At 33.6% G+C, this 20,653-nt stretch overlaps 3 protein-coding genes and 1 non-coding gene across 4 annotated transcripts; 2 read left to right on the top strand and 2 right to left on the bottom strand.

Annotated features, from left to right (window-relative positions):
* The first annotated feature begins 4,373 nt into the window (after positions 1-4,373).
* Positions 4,374-5,927, top strand: LOC120575744 (putative disease resistance protein RGA4). The gene has a single exon (XM_003613268.4). The coding sequence runs from the start codon at positions 4,374-4,376 to the stop codon at positions 5,925-5,927; it is 1,554 nt and encodes a 517-aa protein (XP_003613316.3).
* Positions 5,928-6,275: 348 nt separating this feature from the next.
* LOC11405644 (uncharacterized) lies at positions 6,276-7,369 on the top strand. Its single transcript, XR_005646465.1, has 2 exons — positions 6,276-6,396; positions 6,805-7,369. It is a non-coding gene; the product is annotated as an uncharacterized protein (transcript).
* Positions 7,370-8,076: 707 nt separating this feature from the next.
* On the bottom strand, positions 8,077-11,750 carry LOC11407532 (methylsterol monooxygenase 2-2). Its single transcript, XM_003613266.4, has 7 exons — positions 11,591-11,750; positions 10,523-10,660; positions 9,520-9,665; positions 9,296-9,415; positions 9,000-9,212; positions 8,820-8,900; positions 8,077-8,433 (listed from the first exon to the last, which is right to left on the bottom strand). Exons 1-7 carry the CDS (start codon positions 11,618-11,620, stop codon positions 8,346-8,348), a joined length of 816 nt encoding a protein of 271 aa, XP_003613314.1. The 5' UTR covers positions 11,621-11,750; the 3' UTR covers positions 8,077-8,345.
* Positions 11,751-15,224: 3,474 nt separating this feature from the next.
* On the bottom strand, positions 15,225-19,651 carry LOC11405978 (nucleobase-ascorbate transporter 7). The gene is made up of 14 exons (XM_003613265.3): positions 19,457-19,651; positions 18,785-18,882; positions 18,509-18,688; positions 18,313-18,413; positions 17,938-18,013; positions 17,764-17,823; positions 17,496-17,680; positions 17,238-17,334; positions 16,994-17,080; positions 16,776-16,834; positions 16,594-16,685; positions 16,421-16,498; positions 15,876-16,036; positions 15,225-15,615 (listed from the first exon to the last, which is right to left on the bottom strand). Exons 1-14 carry the CDS (start codon positions 19,578-19,580, stop codon positions 15,397-15,399), a joined length of 1,617 nt encoding a protein of 538 aa, XP_003613313.1. The 5' UTR covers positions 19,581-19,651; the 3' UTR covers positions 15,225-15,396.
* Between the last annotated feature and the right edge of the window lie 1,002 nt (positions 19,652-20,653).

The raw sequence follows: 20,653 nt of genomic DNA, 5'->3' as shown, positions 1-20,653 counted from the left end.
TCAACAAAATTGAAATTGAACTTATGTTTGTTGACACTGAGAATCAATTAGCTGATATTTTTACAAAACCTCTTGTGGAGGAAAGATTTAATTTTATCAAAGAAAAATTAAGAATTATTAAAAAACCCCTTTAATTTTTTTTAAAAAAAAAGGGGGCGGAGGGTCATCTCCCTTCTTTTGTCACACGAGGGGCATCTCCTTCTTGTCTTGAAAACTCCAACTGATTAAGTTCAGTTTTAACTTCTGGACAATGATTGTCATGATGTTTTTGTACCTTTCAAGTACACTCTAGCCATCCCTCTCCTTCTTTCCAAGAATTTTTCGGCTGAAAATGAAGAGTCAGTCATTTCACTTCTCCCTAGTCTACTCTACTTCACTCATCACTCTTCTCACTCTCCCCAACCACTCTGCTCCGTCTTCTCTTTCTCAAACTCTTCCTCTTCTCAAGAAACAAGCATCACTCCTATTCCTCTATAAAATCAAAACCCAGTTTTACTTCTCTTCCATTCAAATCAGCTTCAAACAACTCACTCGAAAATGGCTAGAACAAAAGGGAATCACACTGATTTCTCTCTTTCTCCATCACCCTCTCCTGAACGCTCTCCATCTCCACCACCTCCTCCGTCGCCGCGTAACCCAAATTCTGATCCCTTCTCTTGCTCTCCTCCCAAAAGTCAGACCAACTCTGCTCCTCTCAAAACCTACTCTCGAACCGTCAAACCCAGAATGGCAAAATCATCTGAAAACCAGAAACCCATTCGTAAATCCACCAGACTTTCAGCAAAAAGGAAAAGTGGTGACGTTATGTTCGTCGATTTGGATTCAGATGAAGATCGTCCCCTCAAAAATCTCAAAGAAAGTCCTACTGATTCCGAAAAAAATGCTGAACGGGTTGAAAAGATTAAGAAGGATTTCAAAGCTGCTGTTCAGAAACGGAAATTGCTAAAGGAATGCTCTAGCCCTCCATCCAAGAACAAGAAATCACTGCATGAAGGCTCTGCTTCTGAAATCAAGAACATGCACATCCCTTTGCATGATCCCTCTCTGGATCGCAATTTCAAAAAATGGGTCGCAAGACCAATTGGTGTGGGAAGAGTTTACAACTTTGAGAAGTTGCTGAAAGAAGGTGTTGATCTTCTCAAGTTTGTCAAACCACTTGGTTGGACGAATTTCTTTCAGATCAAAGAAACACACTATCCAGAAGTGGTAAGAAATTTCTACTTCATGGCTGAAACCTTTCCAAAGGAAGATTTGATCGTTTCAAAAATTCAAGACAAAGTGATTGAGTTATCTGCTGAAAGACTAGCTGTGATTCTGGACATTCCTCAGAAAGGACCAAAATGCTATGGAAGAACAGGATATGCAAATGCTGTAGTGTCTCGCTTTGACATCATTCGAGAAATGTTTGTTAAGTATGAATCTGATGATGATCTGATTTCTGCAAATCTCAAAAAGGAATACAAACTTCTCCACAACATGTGTCAATTCTCTATCACTCCTCGAAAAGGAAGCAAACACAAGGTATCTGAAACTGACATTCTTGTTATGTATCACATGTTTCATAGCATTGATATCAATCTGCCTGTCATAATCATTCGTCACATGATTCATGCCACCACTCTTAAGAAAACCAAATCATGTGTCCCTTATGGAATGGTGCTTACTCGTGTTTTCAAGGCTTTTAACATCAACCTTGACAAAGAAAAATTTGATACTGTCTGTTCAGAATTTTTGCCCAAAAACATTGCTCATATGAAGAAAACTCCCCCAATCGAGATTCCTCAACCAAGCAATACTCCTGATGAAGCTGAAACATCTATGAAAGACAGCAGGGCAGACAAAGGAAAAGCTCCAATGGATGAGCTTTTGGATGCCATTTTGGAAGAAACTTGTGAAGGAAATCCAACGCCTAGCACTGAGATGCCTACCACTCATGCCTCTGAGAAGTTTAATCAAGCCTCAAACTCTGTCCTTGACTTAAACTCTCCATTTTTATCCCACATTCCAGGAAACACTTGGTTCGAACAAGCTGAGAAAGCCTTCCCCTCTGCTGCTCATGGTGAACCCACTGTCATATCTCCTCTTTTTAGTCATCAACACGGTAGCTCTTCTCCTGTTTTTGGTTCAAGTTTCTTAGAAACTCTGCTCAGAACATCCAGTGGTTCAGGATCTTACTCTGCCCCTGTCAAATCTTACTTTGGTAACATGTTTTCTGATCAATTTCTTCCTTCCCTTCCATCTCACTTTGGATCTTTTGAAAGCTCTGGTCAATACGGACCACCACCAGCTCCACCCAACACTCCTGACGCTTCAGCTGGCTCTCGCAATGTGCCTCCACCACCCCATCTGACAATGGCTGACCTCACTGCTGCTCTTCGTCCCATCCTTGAGAAACTTGATCTTGTCTACAACCTGCAATCCTTCATGGTTCTTGATGTTGCAAACTTTCGTGATTGGTTTATTACTGATTACTGCAAAAGGTTTGGTGTGACTCCGCCTCGCTCTACCTTTGGTGCATCATCTTCTGGTCCTGCTACCTCCAAGCCTTAATCACTCGTGTGTCTTTTCCAGTCCTTCACCGCCCCCTCTTTTTGAATCTGCCAAAGGGGGAGAAATGAATTGATTCTACTTGGTGTATCTTAAGAAAAAACTGGAAATCTTGCTGTTTATGCTTTTATGTTTTAATTCTGTTATGTCTTTCAATTTCTAAGCTAGGAACTTTTTTTTGTTGAACCATGGATTATGTACTGACAATATGATTAAGATCATGTAAAACATCTTTTGGAAATGAATGATATTTTGGTTCAAACAAAATTCCTGTGTATCTCCTTTGTTTACAAATTCATTTTTGCATGCATAAATTAAGGGGGAGCTTATTGAAATTGAATGCTTAAATTGAGGGGGAGCTTATTTGATAAATCACTGATTCACTAAAAAGCTCTTTTGTAAATACATCAGAATTTTTAAATAAAGAATTAATTCAATAAGTTTGTCATCTTCAAAAAGGGGGAGATTGTTGATATAAAATCTAAATCCCTATTTTTAATTTTAAAGATAACAAACTAATTAAATTAAACTTTATTAATTCTGATTTTAATTGTTATATAACTTGTGCTCTTGAGTATCTTTTTTAAGTTAAAGGTATAAAAGCATTGTACAATTATCAAGGAAAGCACCAAGTTATGATGGAGAGATTGATCTCAAGTATTGGTTTCAAATATGGATTTAATGTTCAAATAAGGCCAAGCACGTACAGGGAAATGGAATGTTACATTTGAGGAAGCAATAAATATTTCAAGCATAAACTATATCATGACAAGGGAATATTATTTGAAGCTTACTACAAATGAACATATGAACAAAAAGAACATATTTAATGTCATGTGCAAAAATGGTTGGCATGAGAATGACCACTATATTTTCGACAACACATCAAGAGTGTAAGACAAATACAAAACTATAAACCTTTGGATATTTACTTTATGGTCACCTCACAACATGACAAGAAAGCTACCTAGTACAAGAAAAGCCTTTTCTTTGGGCTCAAGTCTTATGGTACAGCAACAAGTGAAAAGGAAATGAGCTGTACAAAGCTCATGTCTCACGTAGCAAGCAACAAAGTACAAAGGAAAGCCTCAGCAGATTTAGAGATCGATCTCAACTTCGAAAGGAACAGTTTCATCTCAAAGGCTCCCTTGAAACTTGCGCTGCAAGAAAGGAAGAATTTAACAAGAGTTTTTCTCCTATAAATAGAAGACTTCAGCAAGAGAGAAAAACAACTTTTGAGAAAAAGAGAAAAGACAATATTCATTAAGAATTTCTTTGTTTACAAATCACTCAAGAACCATATCTTTGTTTTGAGCAAGCAGCTCTTTTGTGTATTAAATCTTTGAAGAAGTTTAATACTTTTAAATACTATTGTAAAAGAATCTGCAAGTGTGCAGAAAGGTTGTAAAAATTCTTGCTCGTAACGGCAAGTGACTTGACCAAGTGAAGGTTGAAAGAAAGTGTTGTAAAGATCAGAAAGATCTAAGAAGAAAGAAGGAATTGAGATTAAGTCATAACTCAATTACCTAGTGGAAAATCTCACAAGTATTGTGGGGACTGGACTAACCCAAGTTGGGTGAACCAGGATAACTTTTTTGTGTGATCCTTCTTCCTTATCTATTTTTATTTGCACTAGTCACACACCTTCACTATTTAAAATTCCATTTAAATCACTAACGTTTTTGTTGAGAATTTTTAATAGGTAATTTTTATTACATCACAATTCAAACCCCCCTTTCTTGTGATATTATTTACTTCATGATCTTGTTCATGACCTTGCTCAATCTGTTTCAGAAGAGGCCTTTTGCATTATAAACAATGATGGCATGCCTAGTAATACTGAAAGAATCCGTCATCTCTCATTTTATCAGGGCAATTCATTTGGAGAAGTCGATTCAATCCGTTTGCATAGCATCAAATCATTGAAGACTTGCACAGTGGCAAGATTTGATGGCGACAAACTTTTACCTCATTTATTGAAATTCCATTCTTTACGGGCTCTTGATTTGAAATATATTAAAGAAGTTCCATCTTCAATTGGTAATTTAAAATATCTAAGGTATTTGAATTTTTCTTCGGGTGATTTTGAAATTCTTCCGGAATCCATATGTCAGTTGTGGAATTTGCAAATTTTAAAGTTAGATCACTGTTATAGTCTCCAGTACTTGCCTAATAGTTTGACACAATTGAAATCTTTACAACATATATCTTTGATTGGCTGCTATATATCAAGTTTGCCGCGCCAAATAGGGAAGTTGACTTCCTTGAGGACTTTGAGCATGTATATAGTTGGCAACAAAAGAGGGTTCCTTTTGGCGGAATTAGGACAACTAAATCTTAAAGGAGAGCTTCACATCAAGCACCTTGAGAGAGTGAAAAGTGTAACAGATGCTAAAGAAGCCAATATGTTTAGTAAGCACTTGAGCCTTTTGTGGTTGTCGTGGGAGAGAACTGCAGAGTCCCAATTGCAGGAAAATGTCGAGCAGATTCTTGAAGTTCTTCAACCTCATATCCATCACCTTCAAGAATTGAGGGTGGAAGGATATACAGGTGTCCATTTCCCACAATGGATGTCTAGTCCTTCTCTAAAAAATTTACATTGTGTGTATATCAAGGATTGTCAAAGCTGTTTACACCTCCCACAGTTGGGGAAACTACCTTATCTAAAGGAACTGTTTATATCCAACGTGAGTCGTATAATATACTTAGACGAGGAGTCCTACGATGGTGGAGCTGAGGGTGGTTTCACAGAACTAGAACATCTGTCATTGGAGAAGCTGCCAAACCTGATAAGGATATCAAGGGAGGATAGAGAAAATCTTTTCCCGCACCTTTCCGCACTTGTCGTAATTGAATGTCCTAATTTGTTGGGTTTGCCTTGCCTTCCATCTCTCAATTATATATGTATACAAGGAAAATGCAACCAAGATTTACTAAGTTCTATTCATAAACATGGTGGTCTTGAATCACTTTGTTTCTACGATAATAAAGAGCTAACATGTTTTCCAGATGGTATGCTAAGAAACCTCATTTCACTTAAGTTATTGATGATTTGGAGTTGTTCTGAAATAGAAGTTTTGGATGAGGCTTTACAACATGTGACTTCCCTGGAATCGTTAATATTGAGTGATCTTCAAAACTTGAAATTGTTGCCTGCATCATTGGGAAACCTAGGTTTTCTTCACAAACTAATAATTTCTAATTGTCCGAAGTTGACATGTCTTCCGATGAGCATTCAAAGCCTTACTGGTTTGGAAAGTTTGGGAATTTACAGCTGCAGCGAGTTGGAGAAACGATGTGAAAAGGAAACAGGTGAGGATTGGCCAAAAATAGCTCATGTTCAAAATATTGAAATAAGAAACACCAGACTGATCTTCTGAGTAGGAAGACTGCGCCAACCTTATTAAGCTACAAAGTCTCTTTCGATCACAGGTACGTGTTTGTGTATGCATATTATACATTTTAATTGGATTAATATATCGTTATAGCCTAGAGGTAAAAAAGATTGATATATCGCTATATGTTCTCTGGTTGATAATGGGTGTGGTACTTGTATGTATTGAACAATTCAGCCAACCAAGTTAGTGGAGATGCAAGGGACACAACTTGGATTCAATATAGTTTTGCTACATATAAATAACATCAGATGCTGCCTAGACTTTTGGCTTATTAGTTTGAGGAAAAATTTCTTCTGTTTGATTCAACTGACTTTTCGTTGGTGAGTGCTATAAGTTTTCAGTCATTGGACTATTTTATACTTTCTCCTGTTACTTATTTACATATTGATTTGTCTGTCATTTCTGCAGAATGTAGATACAGAGTAAATATGAAATCGGCAACAAAGAATCTGTAAGATATCTCTGGTTTATTGTTTTTTGCTTTCAATTGTGTTTTCTGCAAAAAGTATACTGCTTATCGTGATAGATAAATATGTTGTCCCTTTATCATCGAACTTAAGTTGTGGAAAAATGAACTGCTAAATTTGGCAAATTCGGATAGTTACTGATTAATTATCTCTTGTATTTGTATTAATCAGAACAAAAGCATCTTAAATGCTGGAATGAAAAAGTGCTTATACTAGCATTTAAGCAGCCTAAGGTTTAATCTCTAGTCTACGTTCTTTTTCATTGTCTGAGGCTCTCTCCTTCTATCTGTCAGCCTCCATTTTGTGTTTATATATGCCTTTGCGGTGAAGTTTTACTTGCTACACAATATTTGATAGAGATGGCGCTCACTGATATTTTCTCTCTTTGATAGAAAGGAGAATAAGGTAGACCTTCGTTCTGCAGGAGGACAAGATCAAGACAAATCTAGAAATACTATAGCAAAACAACCAAGGGAAAATGAGTCCACTGCCGGATTAACACACAAACAATGTCTCGTGCGATAAAAGACTGCTGGAAATGAAGAGCAGCAGTTTGCTGGATGCTGTAGAGTCAAACAAGGAATGCAAGAATCCTTTGTCAAATCTTGCTCCTAGGCTTTGCAACTGACACAACACAAATTGATTTTTGGCCAAGTTGATTTTCATTTCTTCACAAGAAAACATGATTCCTTTGGGTCCATCAACAATGATGTTACAAAAACAATAATGATGTGAAAGAGCTTCTTGATGAGAAAGGTATGGAAGCCAATATAGCAGGAGAAAGATGGTCATCTTAAACAAGATTGAAAGATTAAAGCTTTATCTGCCCAATTTCAGCTTCAAAAAATTGCTTCAACTGATCTAGTTGAGAAACCTCTTGATAGTGATTTGCAATATGCTCATAAACAATCTTTTGATTTCTCTTGAATTTAACGTTTATGTGGTTTCTTTTGTGAAGTCGACATTGTGTTATACATTTTATGATTAACAGAAAATTGAAGTTTACAGTTTTTGACAGCTACATATGTTCTGAATTGTTTACTCCAATATTAGTTTATTTATATTAGTCACCTGTTTTTGAAACAATTGCCTCTTCATATATCCTTTTTTATGTATATGTCAAATGTAGAAAAAATTGTACCTTCTAATATATTTTAAGCTATATTAAAAAAATAGAAAGTATACATCCAATGTGTACTTCATTTGTGCATCACATGTCTATAAAGTACTAGCTCAGTGGTAAGTAAGAGTTTAGTCTAATAACTTCAAGAAACTGAGTTCAAAAACAGGGTTTGAATCCCCTCAAAATTGGTTGTAAGATAACCATTGTCACTTATTAGTAAAAATTTATACTTTCCTAACCTTTTTTAAAAAAAAAAATTGTGCATCACACACAAATGTTTCAAAATAACTGATATAATAGTAGACTTTTGGTGGTCAAGAGTAGTTAGTTTTTCTATTTTTTTTTGGTCAAGAGTAGTTAGTTTTTCTATTAATTACCTACCATTATTTATAATTGAATTAGATATACATCAAAATTATTTGCAACGTATTTAATTCAAAAGTAATACCATTTAATATGTAGACCTTTGTGCAAAACATAGGTCTTTTTGCTAACTTTTAGTCGGTATGCACTATGCCCATAAACAAAAGAATTATGTTAATTTATCCAAATTATAATGTCAAAGTAGGTTTATATCAAATAAATAACAGTCATCATGACATGTAGAGGCATCCAAAATTGAAGCACTGACTAAACGTTTTATGAATAACAAGCATGAATGTACATAGAAACAATCAACACTCACTTTGTCAACAACACCAGATACAGCAAAAAAACACACAATGTGTTGATAAGAAATAAATTTTTCAAATATACCCTAAGTTGGGAATCCACTTTCTAACCATTCTAGATGTTACCAAGAATTTATTCTTATTGTTTCTTTTGCTCGTAACTGTCTTCAAATTCTCTGCTCTTCAATGCTTTTAACTTTCTGTATCCTACATCAGTTCCAAATATCCTAAAACATGGAAAAAAGTCAGTATAAAAAACTAGTAAAGCATCAAATTCCAAGGCATTACAGATGTTCATTTAGTTAAGCCATCATAAAAAATGAAGTAAATCGTCAATTCGGTCGCTAAATGTGTGAGGTAGTGTCACTGTAGTTGTTGAGCGTAATGGAATTACAGAAGCATCCTAGAATGTGTCTTTTGTTGGCGACTGTCTAATAGAAAATACATTCGACGATCAAATTAACTAATGAAAGATACATTCAAGGACCAAACTCACCAAGGAAAGACACATTCAGGGATGTTTTTCTAATTTTGATACATTCTAGGACTAAAATGACCTTTTACTCTAAAAACGTAACAAGTATCCTTAAGGGAAAATATGTTTGATGCTTACCGGTCCATGTAAGTGAACGTTGATGAATAGTTTCCGGACTTAGTGTACAACAAACGATGATGATAATCGTGGAAATCAGATCTGAAAAATTGAGGATACAAAGTTTAACAGCAAGAATTACAACAGCAGAATGAACCAACTAGCTGATATTAAGCAAAGGTGGAGGAATTTGAAACTCACCCGCCATATAAGGGAAGGAAGTTTGAGGGACTCCACGGAAAATGGTAACCGCAATGTGCCTCAACTGTCTCTAAGACTCTCACAACCATCCATAACCACAAAGTTATCAAGTGGGGCCCAGTGATGGCAGGGCCAACAATGGTTGCAAACCCAAGGAAAAGTATTTCGGCAGGATGAGCATATTCCGAAGTAAGTCCAAATGGTGTCGCATACCTTCACAATACAGCAAAACCCTATAGTTGTTCATAGATGATCAATATAACAAGCCAAAATCGCAGAACACACATAACACTCACTCGTGATGTACACTGTGGATATGCTTGTATAACCATTTTGTGTGCAAAATCCTGTGTCCCCAATAGAATATGAAGTCCTCCAAAATGAAATAAAACATTATTTGAGTTAGAATTATATTCCTGCAAAACCAAATTTCATCTTGTTAAGTAATCTAAATACAACCGCATTCCAAATATTTGCAGGAAAAGAACCCAACAAGGGACTCAAAAGAAGGTGAAAGTACCAGGACGGTAGGGGAAGACTACTCTGCATTCCCATGTATCTGAAGACGGGATATGAAAAAATCATAACAGGTAGATTGACACCGAAATGATATAGCAACAGGCGAACAATACATTTATCCTGAGCTTCAGGGCTATTATTTTTCGCCTGCATAAAAGGAAGAATTAGTAACACCAGTAGATTTATATATAGAACTATGTGTTTACATGTGAAAGTGGGAAACAATCGTAATTTCCTGTCAGTATTGTGGGAATTCAGTTAATACAATAATCAAATATAGCATGCACAAGCCTCAAAAAGTGAAGGAAAAAAAACTAATTGAACACTCTCAATAAGTTATTCAAACTAAACCACTACAACATGCAGTGTGGATCTGTTGCAACCACAAGTATTGCAGCCGCATCATGTGAAGGGAACTGGAAACTAAAACGACCTACATTTGAAGAGATATATTGTGTGAAAGGCCAACTAAAAGGCTGACAATCAACACCAAAAGTAATTATTAGAAAACCTATCAGTATCAACACCTATGTTATGTAATACATACAGATAAGGAAGAAGTTGAAAAGGGAAATCTCAAGGAACTTTCACTTGTAAAGGTAGCATTGTTCTTAGAACAATGGAAAGCAGACAGTGTTATTGATTAAGCATGGCAGATCATGGAGAAAAGCCAAAAATCTTCCATTTTAAGGTGCCGTGTCATATCTGCCATTACACACCATTGCACCACCATCATTCATAAATTGGCGATTGTTAAAAAATCTGCAACCACAATCTGCCATGGCCGATATTTGACAACACTGAAAGCAGGGTCAAGTGAATAATTGAAATGAATAACAATGTGTGTGCTATTGAATATGCATATTATGTCAGAGGGAACATTGCTGGAACGGTTATGAAAGATTTACTTCCAAATACAAGAAGAGATATAATTCATAACAATGGGAACAAAAGGAAGAATCTACAACATAAAGGATAAAGAACAAATTTTGTCAACTGCAGACCTGAATCTTGTACTTGCTCAACCAACCTGCCCTCTCGATCCATACAAAAGGAAGTCCAGATAAGAAGAAAACACTTTCATGTAGAAAGAAACTTCCCAAGCATGCCAATTGAAAATCACTAAAATGTGTGATTAAGTACTGCAGCACAAAAAAGTAAAAGGAAAAATAAAATCAGAGAATTTCAATAAAAGGAACAGCCATCAATTCTGTCTTTGTAAATATTGTACAATTGTGTAAGCATGCAATCTCACAAGAATCTGAAAACCAAAATCACATCAAAGCACAAGAAATCATGTCCAAAACATGATAAATGAAATCACTGAAGCCCTTGTTTTTCACTTTTCGCGCATTCCCAATGTCAAATATTTCAATAACTGTTATCCTATAAGCATCTTAAAATCCATATTAGCTCAAAACTATGTGCATGTTTGGATTGACGATTAGTTTGGCGGAATCACATTAGCATCATGATTTTGTTAAAGTTATAAAGTTTAGTTTTTGCCGAAAATCAGTGGCACATCATGCTTCTATCAAACTCACTGTCAATTCAAACAACTTATTATATCAAAGATCCAACCATCAACTTCCAATTTTCACAAATTTCACAATACATGAATGAATGGAACAACAAAAATTAAAAAATAAAAATCCCATGATTTCAAAAACTATAGTAATAACACTGATCTACAAAAAAGAATCTAGTTGATATCATTACAAATAGAGCAGCAACCCAACATTGTTGACAGTAGCATCAAAACACTCATAGAATAAACAAAATCTATAGTCCAAATCACAACAAATCCTATTTCTCATTCCTAATTCAAATGTCCATTTATATTCTCATCAAGTTTACCAAAAAATGAAGAAAAAAAACCTAACAATAAATACTTAAATTAAATCTGACAATAAACCCTGAAATCTAAAACATACAAAAAAATCATGGGGTTTGAAAAAAGATAATAAATTTCTGATGAAAAGAGCAAAATAAAAATAAAAATAAAAACTGGCGTTAATTTGCGTTAATGGGTGGTCGAAAGTTGAATAAAATAGAAGGAAGAGAGAGAGAACCTGCCAACCAGATTCAAAGATGGAAGCCATAGAAGAAAAAGAAGAGGTTCGAGAATGTGTGATGGAGAAGTGAGGGATGGAAGAACCAAAGGCAGTGTGCCAAACCGGCAGGCAGCACCATCCAAATACACAACAAGTTAAACACGACAGACTGTATTAGCACTTCTTAATCATGCCACCTCTTTTTTTTTTTTTTTTTTTTTTTGGTACAAATATCACAATTCATTGTTTTATTTGGTTCGTATAGACGATAAATAATATATGTAAAGTCTGAGGTTCAAGCCCCGGCCACCACTAAAAAAAAAATTTATGTTTTAGAATAAGGATAAATGGTAGAAATCAGATTAAAAGAAATGATTAAGATTAACACATATTTTAAGTGGGTTATGTGTGAATTCTCACACACTCGCGTGTTTCAATTCTTACTTCTTCATTAAAATAAAGATATTGTAATTTATGTGTATCAACGGTGTGAAGATGTTTTATATCATCTTCAATTTGTCTAGAGTCTGCGCCCTTGGTGTTTGATAAAATAGTCGTAAAGAACTCATTTTATCGATGTATTGACACTAAAGTGAATAATGACATCTATGTATTTGATAGTAATCTAAACAATGAGACAAATTTGATTAATAATTCATTTTTTTGCCTTTGATAACGTAACCAAAAAAGATTAGAGTTCTAACCAAATGATTAAACTCAAGTAGTAATAAGCTTCATCAAATAATAAATTATTTAAGAGAATTTAAGTTCGATTTTTGTTGTATGTAACAATTATTGATCAGACTTTAATTATCTCTAAATCGAACTCTAGAATACTATGTATAACATTTATATTCTCTTTTTATAAGCAAATTTATTATACCTAGTACAGGGGTACTGTACATTTATATATGTTATATCCATGTTGATTATTTTTATTTTATTTTTTTAAGAAGTTATTTTGATTTTTTTTGTTGCTTAAGAGAAAGAAGATCCTTTAGAACGTTATATTAAATATAAATAATGTCAAATACTTTTTCGATTAAGATATTGTTTATTGCGTCATAACAGATCTTAACCTTTAGTTTTCAATATATCAATAAGCTAGAAAGTGTCGGATCAAAAAATTAAGCCACACATGTGAGTTTGTTTTGTTTCACATCACATGCATCGGTGACGTGCTCTTTTGACGGCCAAGTGACTAGTACTCTATTTGATTTCATTTTTGAAGAAGAAAATTTGATTTTGGTATGCTAATATCGAATTTGACGTGTTAAGATATTTTTCTCTAAAAATTTATTCTAATATGAAACTAGATCTTCACTGCAAGAAAAGAAAAAAAGAAAAAAAGACATTTTGCAACCGCTAAAATGATAAATTACAACGATTTTAAAGATCGTAGATGATCATTTGCGAAGATTTCTCAACAGTCAGAGAAATTAGTGTTGCAATGGTTTTGACGTCGACTCCCGAGATTCACTAAGACAGGAAAAGTTGAAGCTTGAAAATGCTTATTACATATTATCAATGAATAGGATCTTTATATAAGTTTTTGATTCACATTTAGATTGGTTAGACCATCTTCTTATACTTTGAATTTTGTTATCCTTTATGATGCAATGACGGTGTCTTTCTTAACTTTATTTGAGTTGAGGAATGAAGTTAAACAATTATTAATTAATTAGCATCCTCAGAAAAATTACACTTATTACTATTATAAGGAAAAATCTATTTTTTAGATTCATTTAATAAATGATGTATATAATCTATATAATTTAATGACTAAAAGTGAATTTTTCTTTATAATAATGACAAAAAAAATATCAAGATGGATTAACCTCTAAATAAATATCAAGATGAATTATCAAAGTTCAAGTGGTTTTGGCTCAAATTTTATATTAGGATACAATTTTGTTTTTAAAAGCACCTCCAAACAAAAATTGCTTTATAAATTGTTTTTACTATTTAGGAAAAAATTATTAAAAAAAGGGAATGTTAACCGGTGCCTTCAAAGCAATGGTTAAGGAATCAAGTATAGTAATCTCGCATAGGAACTTGTGCATTCAACTTAAAAATTTAAAAATGGTATTTTCAACTTAAAACTTTTCTATTTTGAATTCTTTAACCATTGCCTTAAGAGCACCGATTAACATAACCCTAAAAAAAATCTACCTCATCCTTTCTCACTTTATTGTTTTGGTTAGAATACTACGTAAATTCTTGCCCATTGAATGGAATGGTTAGAATAAGATGTAAATTCTTGCCCATTCAACTTAAAAAAGTCCCACACGTGACTTGGATCTGCTACTTTCGAGGTGAACAAAGTTTGTACTATAAGATTTTGTCAAAACAAGAAAAATAATATTTTAAACATTCTTTCTTCACTTATTATTTTATTGGATGAATTTAATACATGTTCCATAACTTTAAATGAAACCCATTTTTAATGTGTAAGATACCACCTTAATTTAAACCAATGAAAAAATGAGTATTTAAAAGTGTCGTAAAGAGAGTGTAGCTAGCACTTTAAAATTATATAACCTTAGTTCCTCTAAAAAAAATGTTTGCTAATAGTATGGTGTACTCTGTTATGCTAACAAAAGTGCCCTTTAGGTCACTTGTAAGAGGCTAAGAGTACTTGTTAAAAAAAAATAGTAAATTTACATTAGATTCAATAATATTTTAAATTTTTTAAAAGTTAAATTGATCACATTTCATCACTTTCCAATACAATATTTTTACCGGAGTGTTATATATCGCCAATTTTTAATCGCGAAAATATCTCGAGTGTGTAAATGCTTTAATTGCACCATTTGACTCTCTTACCTTCACGGAAAATAAGGAAGATTGTTGTTAAAGGACCAACTAAAAAATGTCATCTCATGTCGTGAATACATCCTTTTTTTTTTTAAAGCATGTCGTGAATACATCCTAAAATGCATTTGTCCCTAAATCAAATATTTTTTGTATTTTGATTTTTTATTTTTTTAACCAATGCTCTAAGGGTACGCCTTAACATTTTACACATGTACTAATGAAATGACTAATAGTATTAATAAAATTAATTAAATAATATATTATATTTTTCTATGTTGTGTTTATGTGTTTTTTATGTGAACCGGGCGCATCAGATGTGTGTATCTGCATAAACCCAATCATTCCAATCAATAGAATCATGGTCAAAAATCTCAGTCACCAATAAAGAAAAGTCTGTCGTATCAGGGTCAGTCCCTCCCTGTCTCGCAAAATTTCGACACTTCATTCTTTTGCTAAGAATAAGATCCAGATTTTGGCTAACCAAATGACCGGGAAGTATTTGCTTCTTTCGAGTGATCAAGATGTTTATCAATTTGGGTGACTAGTTCAACTCGGAGTGACACAATTTATAATGTGTAGTCGTAAAGTGAAATGACTAATAGTACTAAAAAAATTAAATAAATATATTTAGTTTATCTATTTTGTGTATAGTTGTTTTAAAATTGTCATTCGATTAATAATTTAAATGACACAAAACTATATAGTAAATTAATTAATAATATTTTTGTAAACATCAAATTAATGCATCCAATATTGATAGAAACCTGGATTTAGATATAATTCTTTCACAAACTAGTTATATTTGAGAACAAATATAATTTTGTTAAAAACTAAATCAGAGATAGTAAACAAGTCACTCACTTGATTTTTGTTTAAGAGTGAAGAAATCAACAAATTCCAAGTTATTATTATAAACAACTATTTGTACCTACAAAGAGACATTTTAGGGTGCATATCCTATAACTTCATTCACACCTAACATACTAATAACATGTTCCAATCCATAATCACACAGAAGGGAAAAACTTGTTAAGGTTGAAAGGTAGAGAATAAAACTCTTCACTCCTTGTGTCTGTCTTGAATGAACTGAATCTGTCCCACCAATGCATGCCTCTGTCTTTACGAGTTTGATTGTCACTCTTGTGCAAAGTTACATCGAAAAACAGTGCCAATATACCAGCAACAAATGCTCCTGATGAGAATGGGACATTGATCATGTCGTTGAACTGCCAAAATAAGAAATATTTAACACTTTTAAGTACTTTTGAACAAACCATTTAAAAAAGAACGCACATTCAACGAGTGTTTTAAAAACCGGAACAGGTTGAACATGTCGGTTATTTATTTATTTATCAATTGGTTCAACGGTCGTATAACCAACTGAACCAATCAACTTATGACTTAAAAGTCTCGCTGGTTTGAAATCTGATTCGGTTTTTAAAATGTTGCATTAAACTATGAGAAGAACGAGAGAAGGTTGATATACCCATCTAGCATTAGTGTGCACAGGACCATATTGCTTAATTGCTGTGTATTCCTTGAAGTATTGTGGTACAGAAAATCCCATGAAAATAGAGAATCCAATAATGAATTTGGTTCTAAAGCTGTTCAAATTGCAAAACTGAAGGAAACTAAGTCCTGCAGAACCTGTATTGAAGAAATATAATCAAATAAAAATAAGGTTGAACAAATCAAACTTAAAGTCCTGTTTGAAGAAACAAATTAATCGAGCGCTTATAGCATAAGCACGTATCATATAAATGGTTATGAAGTCATGTGTACACTATTTCTATAAAGTAAAATTATTTTTCTTATAAGCTATAAGTTGTTTTCATTAGCTATCATTGAGATCTTATGAAAATAAGATGAAAACAGGTTATGAACATATCATAAGCTTAGGAAAAAATGGTTTACTAGCAAATCACAAATACTAACTTATGACCGTGGATAAGTACAATAAATCAATCCAAACATGGTCTTAAATGAAATTATAACAATTGAAAACCATATAGTTTAGGTGATTATACATACCAACTTGAGAAAAGAGAAGGCAATATAATGCTGCAACTATTGGCATTGGGATTGAAGCAAACACAGCTCCAAACTTTCCTGCATATAAAGAAAACACTCCATAAGAAGTACACATTGGTTCACAAAGGAGGAAAGTAATTCTCAAATCTCAATATTCAGCCTTATGAACTTACCAAGAATGGAGAAAAAGATCATGAATCCAGCTGATATTTGAACAACCCTTCGACTACCGACCCGCGTCAAAGCTAATAGTCCAGCATTCTCACTTGGAAAAATTCAAGAATGTTTCTTAAAAATGATTCGGGCATACTCTCCGACTAAGAAAATTATATCATGTTCTGAACAAGAATCTTACATAGAAACTGATGATCCATTCCCGGTTCCGAAGATCCCGGATAATAGAATTCCTACGCCCTGTTACATAAGAAACAATAATCAATGATGATCAATAATCAGTACTAGTTTTAATGAATGCAGATATTCATTATGTCATTTCTAATATGACAGTAGAGAGATCAATTTCACCGATTTAGATAGGACGAAAAATTGTTTCAATTCACAAATTATGTTTACCTGCCAACCAATGCCACGGCTAAGTACCGAAGGTGGCACTGGAGTTGCACTTGCAAACCTTGCAACAGCAATAAAACCACCAGTTGACTGCAGCAAATTGAAAGATATGTTGGAAACAATCATTAAAAAAGTATGCAACAATCATGTATTTGCATGAATATAAATTGCAAGACCATGGTATTCTAGAGAAAGACCTAAGTTCAAAATTCACTGTAATCATCACAAAAATAAAAATAAAACTAACTTCTATTTGTGCGACAAATGAAGCAGCCATCATAGCGAAAGCTTCTCCAGCATCAAATGTTGGAGCTCCCCAACGGAAAGGAATTGGAGGGCTAATCCTGGTTAATATATTTTATCAAAATAAATAGTTAGGAATTAACCAAAACTGAATCCATTTTTCTAGTCATTAAAGATATAGAAAATAACAAGTTTAATCGACCGTGTTCTCTAAAATATACCACTACCTAAAGTACGGAATAAACATTCACAAGACTCTTACCAAGATGCACCATGTATGAGTCCAGCACGGTCAGTTCTGCAAGTATCCTGAGTCTCATGTTCTGCGTTTTTATAAGCTCCGCAACCAGTTAGAATAATAGCATAAACCCATACGATTATCACCGAAAATATAACCGCAAAGCGGGCGAAGATATGCCTTCCTCCTTTCATCATATGAGGCATGAACTGTTCAAAGAAACACCCCTACTTTAGAATATAGCACTGGTAATGAAGAAAACAAAGGAAACCAAGAACAAACAGACTTTCACCTGTGAAAGGAATACTAGGATTACAATTTCTGGAAGTCCAATCTCTATACATTTTGCAAGCTAAGATTCAAAAGGCACAGTTAAGAAAGTGTGAATCATAACAATTAATATAATTATAATTCAAAAATGTAGGAAAAAATAAGGATTAGATATTGTTGTTGTAAATATACATACCATTGGAAAACCTAACTCATAAAGTCCAAAGCCTGTAAGAGCAACCAAGGGAACAGCAGAGAGAGGGCTTATGAACCTAAATAGCAAAAATTGAATTTGAACTTCGAATTTAAGTGAATCATGTTTGGATGTTTATTCGAAAACGCAAGTCTGATGTAAAGGTTAATGTAAAATTTTCAACCCAATGTAAAAGCTATTTTTTATCATTTCTACTAAAATCACGGTTTGAATGTGCGATTAATTTTGCCAAGCCGTGACCAAATATTTGATTGTTGGCTAAATCCACACTTGACAGAGAGAATGAATTCTGATAGCATTCACTTGACATGTGAGAGTAAAATTATTGTAACAAAACACAATGTGACAAGAACGGACCTCACTACATGGCACCAAAGGCCACTGAATCCAACAATAATTTGGAGGCTAGAGGCAACAATAAGCGCACCTTGCGTTCCACGCATAATCCTCTTAAATTTCTGCACATTGATCACAAATCAGATAGCCAGAAAAGGCTGTTGATATACCAAAAAAGACAAAACAATGAAAAATACAAGGTTTGTGATGAACCAACCTCCCGAGGATGCATAATGTCATCGTCGTAGCGACTGGCCAAGATGATTGAAATGGTAGTTGGCACAAAGGTAAAGGATCCTCCGATAACTGCTGGTAGTCGAGTCCCAAACAATGTTTGTATTAATGTGTTTATACCAGCCACAAACAAATGATTTTGAATCAGCATTGCTTTTTCTTCCTATTGAAACACAAATTAAGCTATTTGTTAAAAGAGAAAAACTATATAACACCATCAAAAATCAATTTTCCTTTTTTCTTACACATCAAGACTTACATTTCCTCCTCCCATCTGTGAAACTAGAGCAGTTGGTATCAAAACAGTTGTGCCCAACATCACCAAGTAATGTTGAAAACCAAGCATTATTGCCTCCGCTTCATTAGAATCATAATTCTAAGCTCAACAATCAACATTGAACACGCAGGTATAACATGAACTTGGATTAAATGCAGTCAGTGGTCAGTCAACACCTCTAAACCATCCGATCAAGACCAAATGATTCGGATCTAAAGACAGTTTTTTATTTTTGTTCGATATAAAATTCTGAGGCTAAAATTTGGATCGTCTGATCTTGATCAGATGCCTGCTTGACTACATTGACATTTGACTGCACTGAAACCCAATCTGATTAACATTACTTGCAACAAAAAGCAAAACAAGAAAATCTTCCTCATAGATCATAAAGTTCAAAACTTTCAATCAAGTAGACAACCAAAAAAAAAAAAAACCAAACTCAAAATCAAAGCAAAAATGCTTTACATAGACACATGAAGAAAAAAATAATCTTAATGAGTTCTTCCAAAAAAAAAAAAATATCAAATTGATAAATAAAGAAAAAGCATTATCACGTTACAAATTAATAACCACTCGCATAAAATTAAAATAAACATAAAAAACAGAAAAGCTCAAATTTTTAACATGAAAACGTAAAAATGGATTCGAACTCACGCCAAGGTGGAGGACTTGTGATACAGTATGAAACATTTGGTAGTTGATCTTTCACTGGATGAGGCTGAAACTCGTCTTGTTTAGGTGGTGGTGTAGCTCCTCCTCCTCCTCCACCTCCTGCCATTTTTCTTCTTCTCTTTCTTCAATGAACTTGATCAATACAAATGTGAAATTTTTTTGTAACTTTTAATGCAAAATAAATTGTTTTCTTCTCTTTCTCTTTCATGTTGGGAGTGAAATAATCACATAAGGACAATGAAAAGTTAAGTGTGACGTAACTCTTTGACATAACTGTAATGCAATGCAGAAAATGGTGAAAAGGTTTCTTATCCCAAAGAGAGAAAGAAAGAGAAGATGTGGAAAAAAGTGCAAGAAGCAAGTGTTTGTATTTCATTGCCTTTCTAAGCAAGAAAGAAAGAAAGAAACGCGGTTAATCTAATCCCATTTTGTAAAAAGTTTTTATTATCATTAATGACACTGCCTTTATTTTAGCATTTAATTAAAAGGTTTCTGAATTTTTACAAAGGACCACTCTATCACCCATAGTAGTACTCCCTCCGTTTCAAAATACATGTCCATTTTGGAGAAATTGCAGTAACTGACAAGCAAGTTTGACACAAAAGTTCCTATTATACCCTTGTCTTTGATTTCATCCATTTTACATTTATTTACCCCATCTCATAATTACTCCCAATACCAATACCAAAATTAATTAAATTCATGGGAAAATAATTTGGAGTAGTTAGTTACGATGGATTAGAGTGCAATAGTCATGGGAAAATAATTTCTTGGGAGAGTGCATGAGTAAATCTACTTAAAATTGGGTCAACATTTATTAGTGGAAAATAATTATTGTGGAGAAAATCTAGAATCCAATTAATTGGTAGATAAGGGTAAAATAGACAAAATGTATCCTTAAACTATGAAATGGACATGTATTTTGAAACAAAAAATTTCTCTAAAATGGACATGTATTTTAAAACGGAGGGAGTATAATACTCCAGTTGTCCATAATAAGTGATTCATTGGACCATTTTACAATAGATCAAGAAAAATATGCATAATTGAAATAGAGATAATAGTAGTATTTTTAGTAAGGGTTAAATAACTTTTCCGTCCTTATATATATATATATATTTTGCTTTTAGTCCTTAAAAAATAAAATGAGATGTTTTTATCTTCACAAAATTTTTTGTT

Source organism: Medicago truncatula, chromosome 5, assembly GCF_003473485.1.
Source record: "Medicago truncatula cultivar Jemalong A17 chromosome 5, MtrunA17r5.0-ANR, whole genome shotgun sequence".
Taxonomy (NCBI): Eukaryota; Viridiplantae; Streptophyta; class Magnoliopsida; order Fabales; family Fabaceae; genus Medicago; species Medicago truncatula.
This window is presented reverse-complemented; position numbering and strand designations above follow the sequence as displayed.